The sequence below is a fragment of the Sorex fumeus genome, unplaced genomic scaffold (assembly GCF_029834395.1).
Source record: "Sorex fumeus unplaced genomic scaffold, SorFum_2.1 ptg000080l, whole genome shotgun sequence".
Classification (NCBI taxonomy): Eukaryota; Metazoa; Chordata; class Mammalia; order Eulipotyphla; family Soricidae; genus Sorex; species Sorex fumeus.
In genome coordinates, this window is record NW_026606137.1 from 3,700,539 (window position 1) to 3,721,558 (window position 21,020).

Sequence of the window (21,020 nt, forward strand, 5' to 3'; positions counted from 1 at the left end):
CATTGAACTCCATCTTTCTTCATGACAGCTGAACAGCAAAGCCTGTTTGCTTAGCGATTTTAATCTATGATAAAAATCAGTTGGAGCAGAAGGGTTACAAGGGGCAGCAATGAGGAATGAGAAGGGAGAAGGGGCATTGGTAGCAGGGCGGGGGTGAGGGGGAGAGGGGCCAGCTCTATTACTGACATCCAGACCCATTTGTATGATTCTTTCAGACCTGAATTGGGCTCCAAGAGGATGCATGAGTCGGAAAAGGAATACAATGTCTGTGTTTACTGGGCAGTATAGCTCTGTTCCTGGCTATACTGGTGTCTGGACAAGTGTTTTCCAAAAAGTCTGTGTAGCATCCACTCCTAGGAATGGGAGAGGCCGACTGCTGGGAAGCAGGTGGCCCGCAAGAGGTTAGAAAACAAAGGTGATCACTGGGTGTTACAAATAAAGCAGGTGGTGCCTGGGTGTGGCATTTGTTTATCATCTCCAAAGCTGAAAGCCCTCTCATACTTGCTCTGATGAAAAGAAGTGGACTAATAATAATAATAATAATAACACTCTGGAGGCAGACTGACCCCTACCAAACTTTAAGCTAGCAGTTTTTCCCAAGTAGAAGGCCATAGACATTCACTACGCAGTGTTCTGAGGGCAAAACAAAATATATCATCAAAACAGCCATCAACCCCCATATGACGCCCTGAGCACCGCCAGGGGTAATTCCTGAGTGCATGAGCCAGGAAGAACCCCTGTGCATTGCTGGGTGTGACCCCAAAAGAAAACAAAACAGCCACCAACCAACACTGCTGAGTGTTACCCTGTACCAACTACTTGGGAGGAACTCCCAGGAAGGACATCTAGAAGGAAGAGACAAGTTTCCCCAAAATAGGGAGATCGTTAGCCGAAGGTCATAGCTGAGGAGAGGCAAAACTGAAGAGATCTCTGATTCCCAAACTCTGAATCTCTGAAAATAGGGTTTCTTCAGATGTCCTCGGCGTTCATGTGCTTTAAACCCCTGGAGGGTTGTACATCAACACACTTCTCAGCCCTTTCCCAGACTCATCAAGTCAGGCTTGGGGTATGGCAGAGAACCCTGAATTTTTTTTTTTAGATGTCCTGCAGGAGAGTCTTCTGGCCACTGAAATTGGTGAATCTCCTGCCCGTATTATCCGGGAACCAAGGGCCATGCGGGACTTTGGGACTTTGGGGGCACTAAGCAGTGAATCACGTCGCTCACTGTTTTGCATACTTGACAGCAAAAGAAAATGAGTTCCCCCCCTCAAGCTCCATTGTCACCAGACCCACCTCTGGCCCCAGGAAAAGGCCAGGGAAATTACATAACGATTTTAACCGTGATGTACCGCGGTGCCAGAGGGGAAATCTGTTTGAGACCTCAGGTGGGGAAGGGAGAGGTGAAGGGGAAGGATTGATGAGCCCCAGGCTGTGGTTGGGATTCTCGGAGACCCGCAGCCCGGCTTTTCCTCTCAGCCAATGACTAGACCTCTTCTGCATGATATTTCTCTCAAATCGATGGGATGGCACAGCAGCACATCAGGCAGAAAAGCAGCTTCTTTTCCCCCTCTGTTCAAGGCACTGGCTCTGAGATTTCAGCAGGGCATCTATTCCCAGGAGTGGTATAGATGGGGGGATAGGGGGTGGGAGGGATACTGGGATCCGTGGTTGTGGGAAATGGGCACTGGTGGAGGGATGGGTGTTTGATCATTGTGTAATTGAAACCCAAGCACAAAACTTTGTAAGTCTACGACTGTACCTCATGGTGTCTCACTAATAAAAATTAAAAAAAATAAAAATAAAAAAGAAAGGTCCTAGTTCTTGGTGGTGAAATGTGAGTACTGGTGAAGGGAGAGGTGTTTGATCATTGTATGACGGAGACTTCAACCTGAAAGCTTAGTAAGTTTTCCCACAGTGATTCAATAAATAAATATAAGAAGAAAATAAATAAATAAATAAAATTATGAAAAAGAAAAAAAACTACAGGACTTGAATGAAATAAAAGAAGACATGAAAGAAAAAAAAAGTTTCTAGTCAATCCTATACTAGCAGAGCTTTCAGGGAAAGGGTGAAACCGTGGTTGAAAAAGATTTATGCCAGGAAATACAAGGTCAGGGGAACAGAGAAGGTGGAAATGAGGAGAGCACAGGAGAGAGTGTTCACATTTTTCTTACGCCATTCTTAAAACATTGGAGGAATCTTTTTTTTTTTTTTTTGCTTCTTGGGTCACACCTGGCGATGCACAGGGGTGACTCCTGGCTCTGCACTCAGGAGTTACTCCTGGCGGTGCTCAGGGGACCATATGGGATGCTGGGAATCGAACCTGGGTCGGCCGCGTGCAAGGCAAACGCCCTACCCGCTGTGCTATCTCTCCAGCCCCGGAATCTATTTTATTTTAATAGCACTGTAGCACTGTCCTCCTGTTGTTCATTGATTTGCTCGAGCGGGCACCAGTAACGTTTCCATTGTGAGACTTGTTGTTACTGGTTTTTGGTATATCAAATAGGCAACAGGGAGCTTGCCAGACTCTGCCCTGGGGGCGGGATACTCTCTGTAGTTTTCTGGGCTCTCAGAGAGGGACAGAGGAATCGAACCCAGGTCAGCTGCGTGCAAGGCAAACGCCCTACCTGCTGCGCTATCGCTCCAGCCCATTTTGTTTTAATAGCCCCCCATATTGAATATAAGTTAATATAAGCTAAGACTCTTCCCCAAGTTAGAATGGTTCGAACTTGACATCTGTTGAAACATAAAGGCTTGGGAGCATGGGGGAACCTTTCAATAGCTCTAGTCATGGGCTCTTTAGCTGATCCTTTGGAATAAAAAGTGAGGAAGAGAAAGATTAGGGGATGAAAGTAACGATCAAAGAAGCAGGAGATTTTCACTAGTGTTCGTTTGAGTTTTCCCCTTACCTAGGCTGCGCCATATGCATGGAACAATGACTCAAAGCTCAGGATCTTTCTTAAGGTCCTTCACCTGACCTAGGGGCAAGTTGAAGCATAAATATGTTCCCTCTTGTTCTCCAACTGTATTTATTTCAGTGGTAAAGCGCAACAAAGTAGATTAGTGGCCCAAATAGTTGTTGGACTAGAACTAACATTTGAAGACCATGACTGATGCGTGAATAGGAAGAAAACTTCATGGATCCTGGGTTACAGAAATCAACGGAAGTAGTTTCATGATGAAGAAAAGTAGAAAAATATTTCTTTATAGAGTAATACAAAAAGTATTGCTGGCGTTTTGAATTACTGTCTAGATAATTCTTATTGATTTTTAAGCTGTATAAAATTGAGTCCTAAGTATCTAGCACTTTGGCTAGCCCATAAACAACTCATAATAATTCTTTAACAGAAAATCCCTCTTCCTCTCTGGGTAGCCCTAAAAGAGTATATTTTTAGTTGACAATGATTTCAGGATCTTAGTTTATACTCAACAGGGCAAAATAAAACGAAATGACAGACTTCTCAGCACAGCTATTACCCATGTGTAGAATAATAGTTCTATGATCAATAAAAGGGTAGTTTATTGAAACTGATATAGAAATTTCAAATAGAGAGCATTTTGAGAAACCTTTTTACTGGAAATTTATTTACTTCCTGGTGTTTACACTTTTAAAACAGTGAATGAAAACTAATAATCAAACCTTATATTGGTTTTAGGTACACAACATAATGATTTGATGAAGGATTTTACTTCAAAATAATTACCAATGACTAGTTAAAAAAATTAACATCTTTACACCTAAGTGCTGATGAGAAGAGGAGAAATATTTTATAGGCTGCTATGGCATAAAAACCAATATTTATTATAAGTGTATTAATAGAGCAAATATAATAGTAGTGCTACATGCTAGTGGGCAATAACTTGTTCACAGACTGAAGGCAATTTTCTGGGGACTAATACTGGTCCTTGGACCAATAGTTGAAAACTACTGGTTAAGTTAATATTCACCATCACACTCCTTCTAACAGACATTTTGTTCTTATGATAAGAATTTAAGAACTATCCGTTAGCAACTTTCAAATATGCAGAACGATTTTTTACTACAGTTAAATAATATAAATTTCATACTATAAATTCTATTTCCATGTCATTTATGTAATACCTGTAGCTTAATACCTTTGAACATGTTTTTTATTCCCTTTTGGCTCATATGACATAACCAAAAATATATAAAATATCCTCTAAAATGGTCTTTAAAACTCATTATTTTGAACATATACCTTCCGGCTGATTTTAAGGGTTACTTTGGCACACTTAGAAACTTCTCAAATCTCAAGTTAAATTAAAATATCTGCTTTGACAAAGTGGGATTAGGTGATAAGACGACAAATAAAATTGGATCAGAAACATACTGTACAGTCTAATTCCTGTGGATTTTCTCCCCAGAATTCATGAACAACAAATCCATCTGTGACAGGATTCTCAGTAGAACTCTAAATGAACTGTTTCCAGAAGACAAAAACAGCCACAACAACGAACCAAACAAAGTCTATGATTGGCTTGTGATGTCATCCGTATATACAGTCATAGATGTTGAACAGTTATAGATATTAAACAATTCTACCATTTAGTTTCATTGCTTTGTGCTGCTGTTATAAACACAAACCCCAGTGGCCTGTGAAAACAAAGGCACATTCCTCCTTCACACAGAGAAGCATTGGAGAGGCTTCAGGTCCATTCCATGTAGGTCTCACTCAAGTTTACAAGATATGGTAGCTGCCCTGATCTGGGCAGACTTTTCTCAAGCAGAGGGAAATGAACAATAACTATTAGAACAATAATTACCTGGCAATGTATTGCATCATTTCTGCCTACATTCTGTGACCTAAAGCAGCATGCTTCAAGCACCTGTCTACAGACCAGTGCTGTTCTGCAGGTGTAGAAAGGTCTCTACCACCTTGGTGATAACTGTCAATCCATGTATACAGGACAGACGACCATTTCCAGGTGGCAAAAGGTTGAAAAAGGCAGGACTAACGCAAGTCTAGTGAACATTTAAGAAAGCAGTGTCCACATTTGGGGAATATAAAATGGCATAGTATGTGACTAACACCCAAGGACTGTAGAGACAAGGGCCAGGAGGATTGGTCCATGGCTGAAAGCCTGCCTCAAGTGCTGGGGAAGAAGGCAGTTGGGATAGAGAAGGGGCCACTGTCAATGATGTTCAAAGAGATCATTTGGAATGGTAGATGTGTGTTGAAAGTGGACAGAGGACCAAACATGATGGCCTCCCAGTAATTGTATTGTAAACCGTCATGCCCAAAGTAGAGAGAGAGTAAGAAGGAAAGCTCCTGCCATAGACACAAGGGGCGGGGTGGGGTGGATTGGGGGGTAGCAGGAGGGATACTGGAGACATTGATAGTTGGAAAGCTACACTGGTGGAGAGAATGGGTGTTTGATCATTCTATGACTGAAACTCAATCATGAAAGCTTTGTGACTATATCTCATGGAATTCAATTTAAAAAAATTTAAAGAATAAAAATGAAAATAAAATAAAATAAAATAAGCACACTGAGGGGAAGTGGAGAAAGGAAAAATAAATCAGTGTCCAGGAACAAAGAGAAGGCTGAGGGGAGAGATTTAATCCTCTTAGAGGAATATAAGCAAATGATTGGGAACTATAGTATACTCTGTCACAATTATAATGATATACGCATTAATAAATAGCACTTCTTATTTCACTTTTACCCCTACTCTAAATGACACTGTTGCTTTAGCATTAGCAGTCAAAGATTTTAAAGTAGTACTATCATTTTTCCCCATTGCCTATCATTTGTCTAGACGCAACTCTATGTCACTCTCTAGTGAGTTGCCCCACTCACCATGCAAGGAGAGAGTTCCATTCCTCACGGTCAAGAATTTGACCCCATAAGGAAAGAATGGGGTAGAGTGGGAGCTTCCGTATAGTGTGATCTGAGCTTGGCCTTGAAAGGGTTTGTCCTCAGATCCAATCCGAAGCTCACCACCATCAGAAACCAGGATGGAGTGTGCCTTGAGTTCGATGGGTCCTGGGTCCATGAAGATCAGCTTGCCCCCTAAGGACAAAATAGAAGATTGTGAGTCCCTGGAAGATGAGGTTCACTTTTACTTAGTACTCCCAATGTCTAAAATTCTCTTTGTGAATTCACTTTCTCTTGGAAGTTCTATTAATCTTGACCACTACTCCTGAAGACAATGGAATGGAAAATCCACTCAAAGGTAGTAGAAATTCTATCCTACTAAGCTAGATAGGTTAAGCTATTTCTATTCATAAGAGTTTTATTTATATATTTTTAAAAACAATAGCCTAAATGTCCAGAAATTTAGGGCTAGCTAAATAAGGGATGACAGGGTCATTGTTTTAACCATTTAAAATAGTGCTCGAGCGGGCCCAGTAACGTCTCCATTTTGAGACTTGTTGTTACTGTGTTTGGCATATTGAATACATCACGGGTAGCTTGCCAGGCTTTGCTGTGCAGGCAAGATACTCTCAGTAGCTTGCCGGGCTCTCCAGAGGGGCAGAGGAATCGAACCCGGCTCTATCGGGCTGGCTGCGTGCAAGGCAAACGCCCTACCGCTGAAAAAGATTAAGTTTTTGTTTAGAGTGTAAACAAAACTATGAATAGAAAATTAGCCTAAATTACAATGATATGAATTATGGTAAAAAATAAATGGAGGATACTGAGGTCTATCAAGATGACATGTGCAGTTCTTTGGCTGATTTACATCCGTTCTACCATTCTCTTGATAACGGACTCAAATTTTCTTATGAAATTGTTCTGCTCCACTGAATAGAGTTGAATGGAACTGCCATTCAAGGGGTGCTATCTACGCTTTGAAGGAAGTACGAAGCCTGGTAATAAGTAGATGTCAGAAATAGTATCTTAATGAGCCTGAGAAGAACTTTTATATCTGAAACACCACCTGCCAGTGACTGCTTTCTGATGGTTATTTGCTTCTGTACCTGCTTCTTCAGGCTTTCCATCAATTCTGTAAGCTATCAATACTTTCCCAATAAATTCCTGCTTTTAAAGTAGAGCTGGTTTCTGTTATTTGTAGCCAAATAACCTATATACTAATTTGCTTTAATGTACACATTTTCTGCACATGAGAATATTATCTTTTAAAATAAATACATGATTTACTATGATAATGGGAAATACTTAAGCTATCAAAATATACCTACAATTTTTTTTTTGGTTTTGGGGTCATGCCTTGTGATGCTTAGGGGTTACTCCTGGCTCTGGACTCAGGAATTACTCCTAGCAGTGGTCAGGGGATCATAAGGAATGCCGGGGATATAACCCATGTCGACCGCATGCAAGGCAAAGGTCCTGCCCACTATATTACCTCTCAAATCCCAAGATACCTACATCTTTAATAAATGATCTATCAGTTCTCTTTCCCTTTGGAAGTCACTGAACTAGCTTTCTCTGTCCTGTAATAAAGTAATCTTCAGAGCTGAGGCATTAGATATAGAAGTATTTTCTAAACCCAGTAATATCTTCCCAACTCACTTAGAATGAAAGTCAAAGTCTTTATTTTGGGGCTACAAAAGACCCCTCAGTATTCACTACATCATTTCAAGTACCCCCTCCAACATCTTCTAAAATGCTCTGCTTCGAACATGTGTTCCAAACACAGTGGTCTCTTTAAGAGTTCTCAAACAGGCTCCAGCATATGTTGTAAGAATATATTCAGGGCTGGAGCGAACAGCGGGTAGGGCCAGATAACCAGGATGGAGTGTGCCTTGAGTTTGAAGGGTCCTGGGTTGGTCTTGCACGTGGCCGACCCGGGTTCGGTTCCCAGCATTCAATATGGTCTACCAAGCATCACCAGGAGTAATTCCTGAGTACAGAGCCAGTAGTAACCCCTGAGCATTGCTGGGTGTGACCCCCCCAAAAAAAGGAAAGGAAAAAAAGAATATATTCATATATTCTTCCTTAACCTATAGTGTGCTCCTGCCCAACACCCACCTGGCTAATTCGTCTATTCAAATGTCCACTTCTCACTGACTGAAGTTTTCCCTCACCGATCACATAAAACAGTATGCATTGATCCTTTACACAAATATTCTTTACTTCATATTATTTATCTTCAGACATCTACTTACATATTTACTTTTCCTTCCCACTCTCCCATTGGAATGTAGACTTTATCAGACACTTATTTTTTTAAATTTTATATTTAATTTTTAAAAAATATGTGGTTGTTGAAGTAACATGATTATAATAGAAGTTAATATAATATTAACTTCCATGCTTTTGATGTACAAAGTTACTCTATGTCCTTCACCAACAAAATGTCAAAGATCCTTCACCACTGCCCCTTGTCTGCAGGTCACTTCCAGTTCACCTCTTAATTGTTTCACACCCCGGGACCTTCCTTCCACTTGGTAAAGTAGCGTTGGAGTCAAAGTCCAAGGGTTTATAATAGATGGCATTTCATGGCACGTTATAATAGGTACTGTTCATTCCCTTGCTTTGCTTATTGATATACGGCACATGAGCAAAATCATCCAGTATTTGTCCTTTTTCGTCCGATTGAATTTGCTCAAACGAACATCCTCTACCCCTGTCCTATGTAGGAAAAGTCATCTTAATCTTTACCTATTCATATTTCATTATCGTGCATTTATTTTCATATACCCAAGTCAACAACAAAAATAAGTAGCTGATATTCAGTAAGTAACTATTGAGCAAATTCATAGTTATATCATTTTAAAGAATATAGTTTAGCTAACTGTATGTTTCTACAAACGTACACAGATATATACATACTCATATTTTCTTGGAAAAGCTGTGTTATTACTTTTACCATAGACATCTAGACATTGTCTCAGTAAGCTAAAGACTGATGAAGAAGTAAAGAGGGCCAGGTATCAGGAACTGCTCATGAGGAGGGTTTGGTAAGAAGTAAAGAGATGGAACTCTTGGTCTGAAGTTTGTTTGAAACTCCATGTGCCAAATTATTGAGTTGGATTGTTGTTTTCCAGAAATCATAACTGGAATTATTTAGATATGTTTTGAAGGAATGAAAGAGGGAGAGAAGAAATAGACTTAAGATGCCCTTAGTCATTTTTGTTTGCCTCCATCTTAGTACAGAGATTGCCATCAATAAATATTTGACCCAGAGTCAAATGCAGAGGTCATTTATTCCTGGACCTTCTTTCTGTTTTAAAATATCTCTAGGCTTTCTCGGCTCTCTTCATGACTACTTCTTCAAAGTAAAAGTACAATTCATGGCACCATCAGTAATTGTTATGGAATGTTTACTCAGAACTGGACCCCCCAAAATGTTCTTCCTTTCAGTCATATCTAAAACAATATACCCTATCATCGCTATCTAGTTTTTCCCATCTATAGAACTTGTGTATGTCCAAGCACAGTAGATACAAGGACCAGGAAGACTGCTCCATAGTTTGAAGCCTGCCTCATGAGCAGGGTTGGGGGTGGGTGGGAGGGTGGGGTGTGGGGGTGGAGAGAAGGAAGCTGGAATAGAGGAGGGATCACTAGGAAAATGAGATTTGGAGGAATCGGTCGGCATGGGAGCTGTGTGCTGCAAGTAGATAAAGGAGCAAACACGGTAACCTCTCGGGGTCTGTATTGCAAACCATAATGCCCAAAAGTAAAGAGAGAGTATGGGGAATATTGTCTGCCAAGGAGGCAGTGGGAGGGTGAGAAAGTGGGGGTATACTGGGGAGAATGGTGGTGGGGAATGTGCACGGGTGGATGGATGGGTATTTGATCATTGTGTGACTGTAACTCAAACAAGAAAGCTTGTCGCTATATCTCACGTGATTCGGTAAAATTAAAAAAAAAACTTGTGCATGAACTGAGCCCTTCCATCTTCAAATTGAGATGAAATTTCTGGTGTAGAGTCTGACACCTCTTTGTGACTAATTGAGATGGTGCCAGTAGCTGCCCTAACTCTTCTTAGCCCTTTTCCAACTCACTACTCTGTCTACTCAAAACTCACAGCAGGGTCCCGTAGGCTACCATTTCCTTCCAACATCTCTCTGTGAGCTAGTCATGACTTATCTTTTATTATTTTTCACATTTATTAATTTGTTTTGTTTTGAGGCCACATGAGGAAGTCAGTGCTCAAGGCTTATTCCTGACTATGCACTCAGCATTTACTTCTGGTGGGTCTCTGGGAACCATATGAGGTGCCAGGAATCAAACTCAGGTCAGCTATGTACAAGGCAAACACTTTGCCTGCTGTACTTTGATTCCAACCCAGATGACTTCCTTTTAACACATAGGTCTACTCTAGAGCAAACTATCAAGAAACAAGAAACTCTCCTTTGATGATAATAGACTTGACGCTAAGTGGCACTACACTGTTTACCAAACTTTTAAATAACCTACTAGAATTCTGAATTGAATTTCCCATTCTATTGTCATTACAGTGATAGGACTCATCATTAAAAATGCAATAATCATCATGTGTCCCAACGTGAAGTAGAGGGAACAAATGTGACTCAGGTTACAGGTCACATTCTTCTATTACTAAACATTTTCCACTCACTACTGCCCTGATTAATGATCTTCAATGGGTGGATAATGAATTTGCAAGACAGGACATCTCCCATAGTAAACAGTCAGGAGACCTGAATTGACCTTGATGAGCCAATGGAACTCAGAGCACAGACCAAGGCTCCTTTCCTGACTCAGTAATTGATCTGTCCTGACTTTGTATGTCCCATAAAATTTCTGTCTACTTGGTTCCCCCAAATTGGTTTAACTCAGTGTCATGGATCATGGGTTAGTTTGTTTTCTCAGTGGTGAAAATATGATAAAAATCACATTTTTGTTAAAGCTTCTTCCATTGTATCTGAAATCCATATTAGAGAGAGCTCTCATGATTGGGACTAGAGAGAGAGTACAGCAAACAGTGTTGTATCACTTTAGCATCAAGTTTATTATCACCAAAGGAGAATAGAAGCTTGCCTTACACAACGCAGACCTGAGTTCAATCTCTGCTTCTGCATATGGACCTCTGAGGCACACCAGAAGTGATTTTTGAGCTTAGAGACAGGATTAAGTATGGCCAGAGTTGGGACTGGAGCGATAGCACAACGGGTAGGGCGTTTGCCTTGCAAGCGGCCAAGCCAGGTTTAATTCCCAGCATCCTATACAGTCCCTTGAGCACTGCCAAGAGTAATTCCTGAATGCAAAGCCAGGAGTAACCCCTGTGCATTGCCGGGTGTGACCCAAAAAGCAGAAAGAAAGAAACAAAGAAAGGAAGGAAGGAAGGAAGGAAGGAAGGAAGGAAGGAAGGAAGGAAGGAAGGAGAAGAAGGAGAAGGAGAAGGAGAAGGAGAAGGAGGAGGAGGAGGAGGAGGAGGAGGAGGAGAAGGAGAAGGAGAAGGAGAAGGAGAAGGAGGAGGAGGAGGAGGAGGAGGAGGAGGAGGAGGAGGAGGAGGAGGAGGAGGAGGAGAAGGAGAAGGGGAAGGGGAAGGAGAAGGAGAAGGGGAAGGAAGGAAGGAAGGAAGGAAGGAAGGAAGGAAGGAAGGAAGGAAGGAAGGAAGGAAGGAAGAGAGAAAAAGAAAAAGCATGGTTAGAGTTGTCCTGAAAATAACATGGGGCTGGAGAAATAGTACTAAAGATATGGTTCTTGTCTTGCATCCACCCAACCTGAGTTCAAGCCCCAATATCACATTGCATCCTGTAAGAACTTGAGGGGTGATCCCTGAGCACAGAGTGAGGAATAAACACCAAGCACAATCAGGTTTGGTTCCAAAACAGAACAACGAAAGAATTCTTTAGTCATGCATTGACATGGAACTTGGATCTCCCTAATAACCTTCTATGCTGCAGGAAACTTAGAATTTCACTTGAGAAAACAGCACATGCATTGTCAGGAACTCAGGGAAAGTCACCAAGCACTATTATAGTCTTTCAGTACATCGACGAAAATGCCCTTCAAAACTAATGTTCTGTTGATTTCATGCACCATATTTCACAGATCAGAGAACATACATCAAGTTTGTGTCTTCTGCCCAGAACAGGCAGAGTGAGCACTAGAATCCAAGACCACAAGATTGTGTTTTGTACACTTCTGCAAACCCTCAGGTAGCGTTTGCATTAATTAGGATTGTTATCATAGTTACATTTAAGTGAAAACATGTGTTCACCTACGTAACTTTGCCTATGGCTTGTTTGTATATGATTTATTTTACTTTTGTTAATGTAGATACACCTCACCTCGTTCCAAAAAGGATTGAGACAGATTACAAGGATTAGTGAGTAAATTTATAAACCTGAGCTTTGGCCCTTGTACCATCAAGGACAATATTAAATATACAGAAGAAAATTCATAGATATTTTTAAATGTCACTTACTGCAGGAACGAATAATGGTGCTAATAAAGAGAAGAAAATCTCAGCCCAGAGAAAATGAAGGACTTGTGTTGGCAAGAGTACCATAAACAGACACAATTCATTAATATAATTGCTATTCCCTGATAAAACGCTTCCCTTCTCATTTTTGTCGTGGCAAGTGTAAAGAAGTCTTAAATTGAGAATGTGATAAGGATTTTGCTATTTTTGATTGAAATAATTCCAAGTGATTACTAAAGTAAAAGCTTTACTAAAGTAAAGTAAAACTAGATTAAATAGTTTACATTTAATCTAGCTCTGTGAATGACCACAAGGTTGTTAATCCTCACACTTGATGAGCTTAAAATGAATATACAGTGTATTGCTTTAAAGGAGCGTTTAGTAGGGGAGAGACATGGCAGGACTTTATTTCTCCACTTTATAGTGCTTGACCCCATTTCTGAAAGCTGAAATAAAGAGCAGGGTCAAAATCAGCCTTTGGCTGTGACCCTTAAAGAGCTTGTTATGATTGTTCATGAAAGCCGAGTGTGTCCCACGAGTGACCTTGGGTAATTTTATAAAAATCAATCAACCATCATTATTGTTACTTCCCCTCTAAAGTAAATAAACGAGCACAACTTTTTACATGTAATCACTTCTTTCCACTAAACATCTCTTTTATTTCTTTTAAAAGGAAGTGAGACAGACTTTTAGCAGCTAGCTAATGTTTGCAAAGGACATCAAAACCTGCTTGTGGCAAACTCGACAATTAGCCATCCCCCGTGATAACCACAAAATGATTTATTATGTTTGCTTGTGTTAAGAAAACAAGGACAGAGTTCTATTTTATTTCTTCTAAAAAATTAAGTCATAAATATTTTATCATACAATACGACTCTTCAAAAGAACGGCTTATACAATTTTCAATTCTTTCCCTCTAGAATCTCTTGAACGCTTCTTAGTTGGGCCACTGTCCACGTTACCAAAACAGGTCCTGTCAAGATCAGGAAAGGAACCACGTTGCTGAGTCCAAGACGGAATGCTCCTAACCTTTCTTGAGTGACCACCAATATCTACCATGCCTGCTTATACCTCTCTTGGAAGTTCTTGGCCTCACTCACAGAGCACTAAACCTTTTTTGTTTTCCAGCTCCCTAAGTCTCCCCACGCTATTTCCTCAGCCTGGTTCATCCTGATTTAATCCAACCACTGACACTGAGAGTGTCCCAGGACTTAGTTCCTCAGTCCCTTGCCTTATCATTCTATAACAGAGTCATGACTTCATCACCTTGGCAAACACTAATGATGTACGTTTCTCATATTTCTATTTTCAACACTGACCTCAGCCCTCAGCTGGAGTCATAGACCCAATTCCCTACTCAACATGTCTACCTGAAGATGCCTAGAGCATCCAATATAAGAATCCCTACTCTTGTCCCACCGATCATCTCCAGTCCTTTCCATCTCACAAATGGCAGCTCCATCCTTCCTATTGCTCAATGGGAATATCCTAGGGTCAAGTTTCATACACTCACACATCACGGTCAACACACTTTTCTGGAAATTGAACACACTTTCCCCTTAATGCGCTACCATGATTCAGTCACTACTCACTACTTCCATGACGATCACTGAAATCTAATTCATTGATCCCATCCCTGGTGCATCATACGAGCCTTTTAACTCACTACCCTGAAACTTCCCTTGCCTCTATCCTAGAGTCTAATCTCATAATAACACCTAGGGTACACCTCTAATTTTTTCATGTGTGAATGCTACACCCAACCATGCTCATGGGTGCGGGGGCCACTTCCAGTGATACTCAAACCAGCAGTGCAGGCTTGGTTCAGAGTCACACTTGATGGTGATCCAGGGACTTACACAGTGCAGGTGATCAAACTCAGGCATACAAGACTTGTTCTCCACCACTTGAAGCACTCTCTGGCCACTGGAAAGATACATTTAATGCAAATCTTGACTTGTCACCTTACTGTCAAGTTCCCTACTGATTCAAAGCACACAAGAAGTCAAGGAGACCAACAACCTTACGGCTCTTCTCTCTCGCTCCTTCTCCTGATCTTCCCGACACTCACAGTCTTCCTGTCTCACTAAACTTTATGCTCTCTGTGCCTCACAACTTTTGTCCACGCAATGTGCATAGTCCACGGGTGGACATACGAAGTGAATGTTACATGATAGGAAGAACCCAAGAGAGTAAATTCATTCACAAGCAAAGAGGAAGTCAGAGACGAATGTTGGGAGCAAATCTGAGAACCCTAATTTTCAAACCAATCTCTATCACCAAACTAGGTCATTCATGCACTCAGAGCTTTAACTTTTTATTTTTGGACATCAAAAGCATAAACACTGACACTGTTGGAACCATGTTGCCTCAAGAACAATTTTAAAAAGTAATTAATATTTTTAAAGTTTGAACTCTCTAAATTTTAGATGCAAACCATCTAAATTATTCATCTACCTTCATTAGCCTCCACTCACGTTTTTGTACCATCCTTGAAACTTCAGGGCATTTCTTTAAAAAGAGAGAGAGAACAAAAGGGAATGCCTTGCCACAGAGGCAAGGTGGGATGGGGGGGATGGGGGGGTGGGAGGGATACTGGGATCCATGGTGGTGGAGCATGGGCACCGGTGGAGGTATGGGTCCTTGATCATCGTATAACTGACACCCAAGCACAAAAATTTATAAGTCTACAACTGTACCTCATGGTGTTTCACTAATAAAAGTTTAAAAAAATAAAAATAAATAAAAGTAATGGAATACTATGCAACAACCATGAAAAATAAAATCATCCATTTTGCTGCAACTAGGATGGAACTGACAGCCATGCTCAAGGCCACTTTCCACATACTAGGACAAGCTTCACGCATGAAAGAACCGGCAGAGGAATCCAGGTATGCAGGACCGACCCGTGGCTGAGATCACCAAGCCTGTTTGGATTGGGTCTGGGCCTCTTCAACCCAGATCCCCAGTTTTCCAGTACCTTGGCAGTCACACCCACAAACTGACCGCCCCCCACCCCCAGCGTCAAATAATCTCATCAATGGCCAACGTCCAAAGACTATAAACAAAGCTCCCGGAAAAGAGTGACACAGTACACAGTATTTCCTGGAGACTTCATTCCCCTCAGAGAGCCTGGCAAGCTACCTGTGCAGTATTCAATATGCCAAAAACAGTAACAATAATGGGCCTCATTCTCCTGACCCTGAAAGAGCCTCCAATATGGCAGCATTGGGAAGGACAAGTAAGGAGAGGCTGCTAAAATCTCAGAGCTGGAGCAGATGACTGGTTAAAGAAACTTTGGTACATTTACACAATGGAGTACTATGCAGCTGTAAGAAAAGATGAAGTCATGAAATTTACATACAAGTGGAACTACATGGAAAGTATCATGCTAAGGGAAATGAGTCAGAAAGAGAGGGACAGACATAGAAAGATTGCATTCATTTGGGGGATATAAAGTAACAAAATATGAGATTAATACCCAAGAATAGCTGAGATCAACACCAGGAGGATTACTCCATAGCTTAGAGGCCAGCCAGGCATTCTAGGGTAAAGGGCAGCTCAGGTAGAGAAGGGAGCACCAAATATAGGGTGTTTGGAGGATCCTCCCAGGAGGGGAGATGCATGTTAAAAGTAGACTATGGACTGAACATGATTGCCACTCAATGCCTCTTTTGCAGACCACAACACCCAAAAGAAGAGAGAGATCAAAAGGGAATGCCCTGTCACAGAGGCGGGGTGAGATGGGGGGCTGGGGGGTGGGAGGGATACTGGGACCCGTGGTGGTGGAAAATGGGCACTGGTGGAGGGATAGGTACCTGATCATTGTATAACTGAAACCCAAGCACAAAAATTTGTAAGTCTACAACTGTACCTCATGGTGTTTCACTAAAAAAAAAATTTAAAAAAAAATCTCCGGGCTGGGAAGAATGGAAACGTTACTGGTGCCCGCTCAATCAAATCCATGAACAATGGAATGACAGTGAGACCGGATGGAACTGGATGACATGTTAAGTCAATTAAACCATAAGAAGAACGATCTCACTTCACTGCGGTATGTAGAATAACTTGACAAGGGAATGTCATGTAATAAAGGAGGCCGTCTAGGTCAGCCTTGACCCCAAAGTATACAGAGGAGGACAGAGAAGGAAATAAATCTAGAAGGAGAAGTAAAATGAAGAAGAAAGTTGGGGCTGGAGTGATAGTACAGTGGGTACAGCGGTTGCTTTGCGTGCAGCCGACCAGGGTTCGATCCCCAGCAACCCATATGGTCCCCCGAGTACCGCCAGGAGTGATTCCTGAGTGCAGAGCCAGGAGTAACACCCTAAGCATTGCCGGGTGTCACCCAAAAAGCAAAATAATAATAATAATAAAATTTTTTTAAAAAAAGAAGAAGAAGAAAGTAACAGTGGTCAAAGGCCTCAGTACATTGGTAAAATGGGGGAGTGATATACCTCTTTATATATACTCACAGAGTGAGTAACACTGAAAACATGAGATCCAAACTACAACCATCAAACTATAGAATATATCTGTTAAGGTAGCGAGACCGGTGGGATGGGCAGGGGGCAGCAGGGAACTTGGGAACATTGGCGAGGGGAAGTTGATTGACACTGGTTGGGGGAGAGAACATTTTATGCCTAAAACTCTCCCAATAACTTTGTACATCACGGTTCCTTCATAGTTTTGTTTTAACTTTAAAGTTTTCTACCTCTAAGAGTTACACAGTCCAAGAGTCAAATGAGTCCGTAGAATTCCCTTTCCCTGGAAAATTAGAGATGGTCAATCATTCAGAAGAACAAAATCTGTCCCGCTTGGGTGACAATGACTAGCTGAGTGACTGGATGCAATTGAGGGGCACTGCGCTTCCCTGCCATTCTGTCTTGCTGCAGAAAAGGTGGGTGTCAAGAGGAGGTGAGAAAGGATGCGGGGAGTGTGGGGGGGGGGGGGGAAGAGCCTTTAGGGAAGGCAGTTCCAGTTGAAAGCCGCGTTGTGATAGGGATGCTCACAACTTCCTTTGTTGGCGAGATCTGGATTAGACTTGTGCTTGATCCACCGGAGCAAAGCCTGGAAGCCTTCGAGGTGGGCTTGTCCCCAGCCAGAGAGGCGGAAAATCAATTTGGCTGGTGAACGAGAGCCCCCAAGAGCTCAGTGCACGCTCCATAATCCTATCCACTAGCAGCTCAGGAAATAGATGCCTGAGCCCTCATATATTCATGGGGGATGTGAGGCATAAATCAGGCTTTAAGGATCGGGGGTGAAGGAAATGGACTCTCTGGCTGGCTACTAATTAATCAAGCACAGAACACCTAAACCTAGAAACCCAGGACTCACACACACACACACACACACACACACACACACACACACACACACACACCAACCGCAGTGATTTTTTTAAATTTCAATTAAAACAGATATCCGATGAAAATTTTCCCTTTAGCTGATGTTGCTTATGCATCTCCCGGTTCTTTCTTTAATTAAAAAACATGCTCTTGCAATACTTGCCAGAATCACTCTAACGGTATTTTAATTGTAATGTCTCTGTCTGATTAAAAAAAGAAAATATGAACTGCGAAGTGTTTGCAGAAAAGGTTCTCAGAGTGCAAGAAAAGAATCACGTACCTTCCCAGAAGGGAATGCCACAGTCTAGCCCCTTTATCACTCTGTTAGAGTCAACTGCGCAATGTAGAAAAGCAAACAGGGTCGGGGAGGTCATTGAACGGGCTGAGTATGTGCTCCTCATGGTGAGGGCTTGGGTTCAATCCCCTGGACCACACAATGCCTCAAGCACACCAATACTCTGGGAAAATGTTTAAGCACTATGCTGGGTGCCAATAATGTGAACGCCGCCTGCCCCCAAAAAACATGAAGGAGGGAGGGAGGGGGAGGGAGGAAGGAAGGAAGGAAGGAAGGAAGGAAGAAAGGGAGGGAGGGAGGGAGGGAGGAAGGAAGGAAGGAAGGAAGGAAGGAAGGAAGGAAGGAAGGAAGGAAGGAAGGAAGGAACCGGGGCTGGAGCAGGTAGGGCATTTGTCTTGCACAGGGCCGACAAGGGTTCGATTCCCAGCCTCCCATAGGGTCCCCTGAGCACCTCCAGGAGTCATTCCTGAGTACAGAGGCAGGGATAACCCCTGTGCATTGCCAGGTGTAGCCCAAAAAGGAAAAACTAAAATAGGAAGGAAGGAAGGAAGGAAGGAAGGAAGGAAGGAAGGAAGGAAGGGATGGAGGGAAGGAGGAAGGGAGGAAAAAAGGAAGGTAAGAAAGAAGGAAGGGAGGGAGGGAGGGAGGGAAGGAGGGAGGGAGGGAGGGAAGGAGGAAGGAAGGAAGAGAGGGAGAGAGGGAGGGAGGGAGGGAGGGAGGATGGATGGAAGGGAGGAAGGAAGGGAAGAAGGAAGGGAGGGAGGGAGGGAGGGAAGGAGAGAGGAAGGGAGGGAGGAAAGGAAACATATAATTTTTAAAAAAGTTGTTGGCTCAGATCAGCAACCAGTTGCCGTCAGATGAAACTGTTTTTATCAGTTCAGACGCCCCTGGCTGGAAAGAAGAGCGTCTTACTTTAAAATTGCTGTTCAGGTGGGCCCTTTCAATGGGAACAGCCTAGTTTTCACTCTTCTTTGCAAAGGGTCTCATAGCCTGTGGGTCAAGAGTAACTTGGTCAAGCTAATTAGCTTCCAATCCTGACAATTGTCTACCACCGGTCCCAGTTCCCTTTATTGTTTCTGGCTAGTGGTCCTCAAACTTAAATATGCATCTGAATCACCAGGAGGGCGAATCTGCTGCTAGGCCCCCCAATTTTTATTTCTAGTAAGTTCCCAGGTGATGCTAAGGCTGACACTGATGATCTGGAACACTTTGAGCACCGCTGTGAGAGGTAAGTTAAGCTGTTGCTCTGGGTGACTACAGACTCTGAAGTTGGCTCACTCCTGGCAGGTGGGGCAATAGAAGGTTCGGATCACTGAGACTTCCACTTCGTTATTTAACCAACATTTACAGTCACTTTTTCCTAGTCTTTTTTTTTATCAACTATTGAAATAAAAATACAAAAAAAAATACCATCTCAGTTTCCAGAGGGTCATGGTGAATTGTTCTCCGTGAACTCTAATAGCCTCTGCTTTGGGGCCGCATCACCAACAAGTAACAAAGAAAGAAGATTAAGTCTGTGACTCTGTCATTTACTTTTGTCAAGGATGACCCTCCCCAGTATGCCGGGGGATCTGGGGCCATTCCTGGCCGTGCTTCAGCCCAAGGGCGTGGGTTTGATGATTCATTCAATGCTCAGGCCCAGCTTCGTGGATCTTCTGAGGTCAGGTGGTTACTTTTTTAAGAAAAAAAAATGTTTTTATTGAATGAGATAAAAAATAAAACAATGTTTTTATTGAATGAGATAAACCCATGAGATAGACCCTTACAAAACTGTTCATCATTAGACTTAGTTGTACAGATCCATCCCTCCACCAGTCCACCAGTGTTCATTTCCCAGCACCAGGGTCCCCAGTCTCCCTCCTATCACCCTCATGTCCCCCCTCCTGCAGCCTGCCTCTAGGGCAGGCACTTTTCTACTCTCTGTCTCTGTCTCTGTCTTTCTGTCTCACTCTGTCTCTTTCTCTCTGTTTCTCTCTGTGTGTCTCTGTCTCTGTCTCTGTCTCTGTCTCTGTCTCTCTCTCTCTCTCTCTCTCTCTCTTTCTCCCTCCCTCCCTACTTTCAGGCATAGTCAGATACTGAAAGGTATCTTATAGATCATCTATATTTTTTTACCTACTTTCAACACTCATTTCTTGTCCAGTGTGATCATTTTCAACTATTATTGTCATGCTGGTTCCTTCTCTATCTTACCTACCTTCCACTCCAACATACTTGTGGTCAATCCCAACCACCGACCAGTCCTCCTGGCCCCTGCTTTCCCCAGTCTTGGATAGTATAGTCTCATCCTATTTTTTTCCTATACAACAAAAGAATGTAGTCATTCTATATCTGTCCTTCTCCTTCTGACTCATTTTACTCAGCATGATACTCTATTAATTTATAGGCAAATTTCATGGCTTCATTTTTCCTAATAGCTGAGTGGTATTCCATTGGGTAGATGTATTATTGTTTATTTATCCAGCCATGAGAGCCACTGAGGCCATACCTCGTGGTGCCCAGGGGTCACCAGGGCTACCCTTGGCAGTGCTCAGGGGAACGCTGGCCCTCTCCAGCCCTTAAATGTACTTTACAGGTCCCTCAGACTTTTATTTTCTGCAAAACATAAAGCTCATTAATTAACATTACATGTGAATTCTTTCTCTGCTAATTACAAGGTGTGAACTCATTTGTGGAAGGAAACCAGTTAGAAATACTTGAAGGAGTTTAAACACAGAGATATCAAAAACTGGCTTTTGCTATTATAACTGGTGATATCAATCACTACTTGACAAAATCCTTGTTTCTTTCTCATCTAAAGAAAACCATTAGATCATTTTACTATTAAGCTCATGGCATTTAAACACTCCAGGCCTTCCGTTTTTCCTAGATTTCCAAATAAACCACTTGAAACCACTTAGGGAAGGTTGGGGTTGTGGGGTGATGGGGACGGGGGGCAGGTAACTTGCTAGAAATAAGAAGAGGAAACAACCTAGCTTGTCCCCGGAGTCAGTATTGAGCAAGTGAAAAATCTCCCTCCTAGCTATCAAATTATTCATTCATTCAAATAATCGCCTTCCTT

At 42.2% G+C, this 21,020-nt stretch overlaps 1 protein-coding gene across 1 annotated transcript in view; it reads right to left on the reverse strand.

Moving 5' to 3' along the window:
• Positions 1-21,020, reverse strand: part of PKHD1 (PKHD1 ciliary IPT domain containing fibrocystin/polyductin) — a 579,380-nt gene that overhangs the window by 370,693 nt on the left and 187,667 nt on the right. Inside the window, exon 36 of the mRNA XM_056130637.1 lies at positions 5,824-6,036. Coding sequence (XP_055986612.1) covers positions 5,824-6,036 — 213 coding nt within the window. The remainder of the gene's footprint in view (positions 1-5,823; positions 6,037-21,020) is intronic.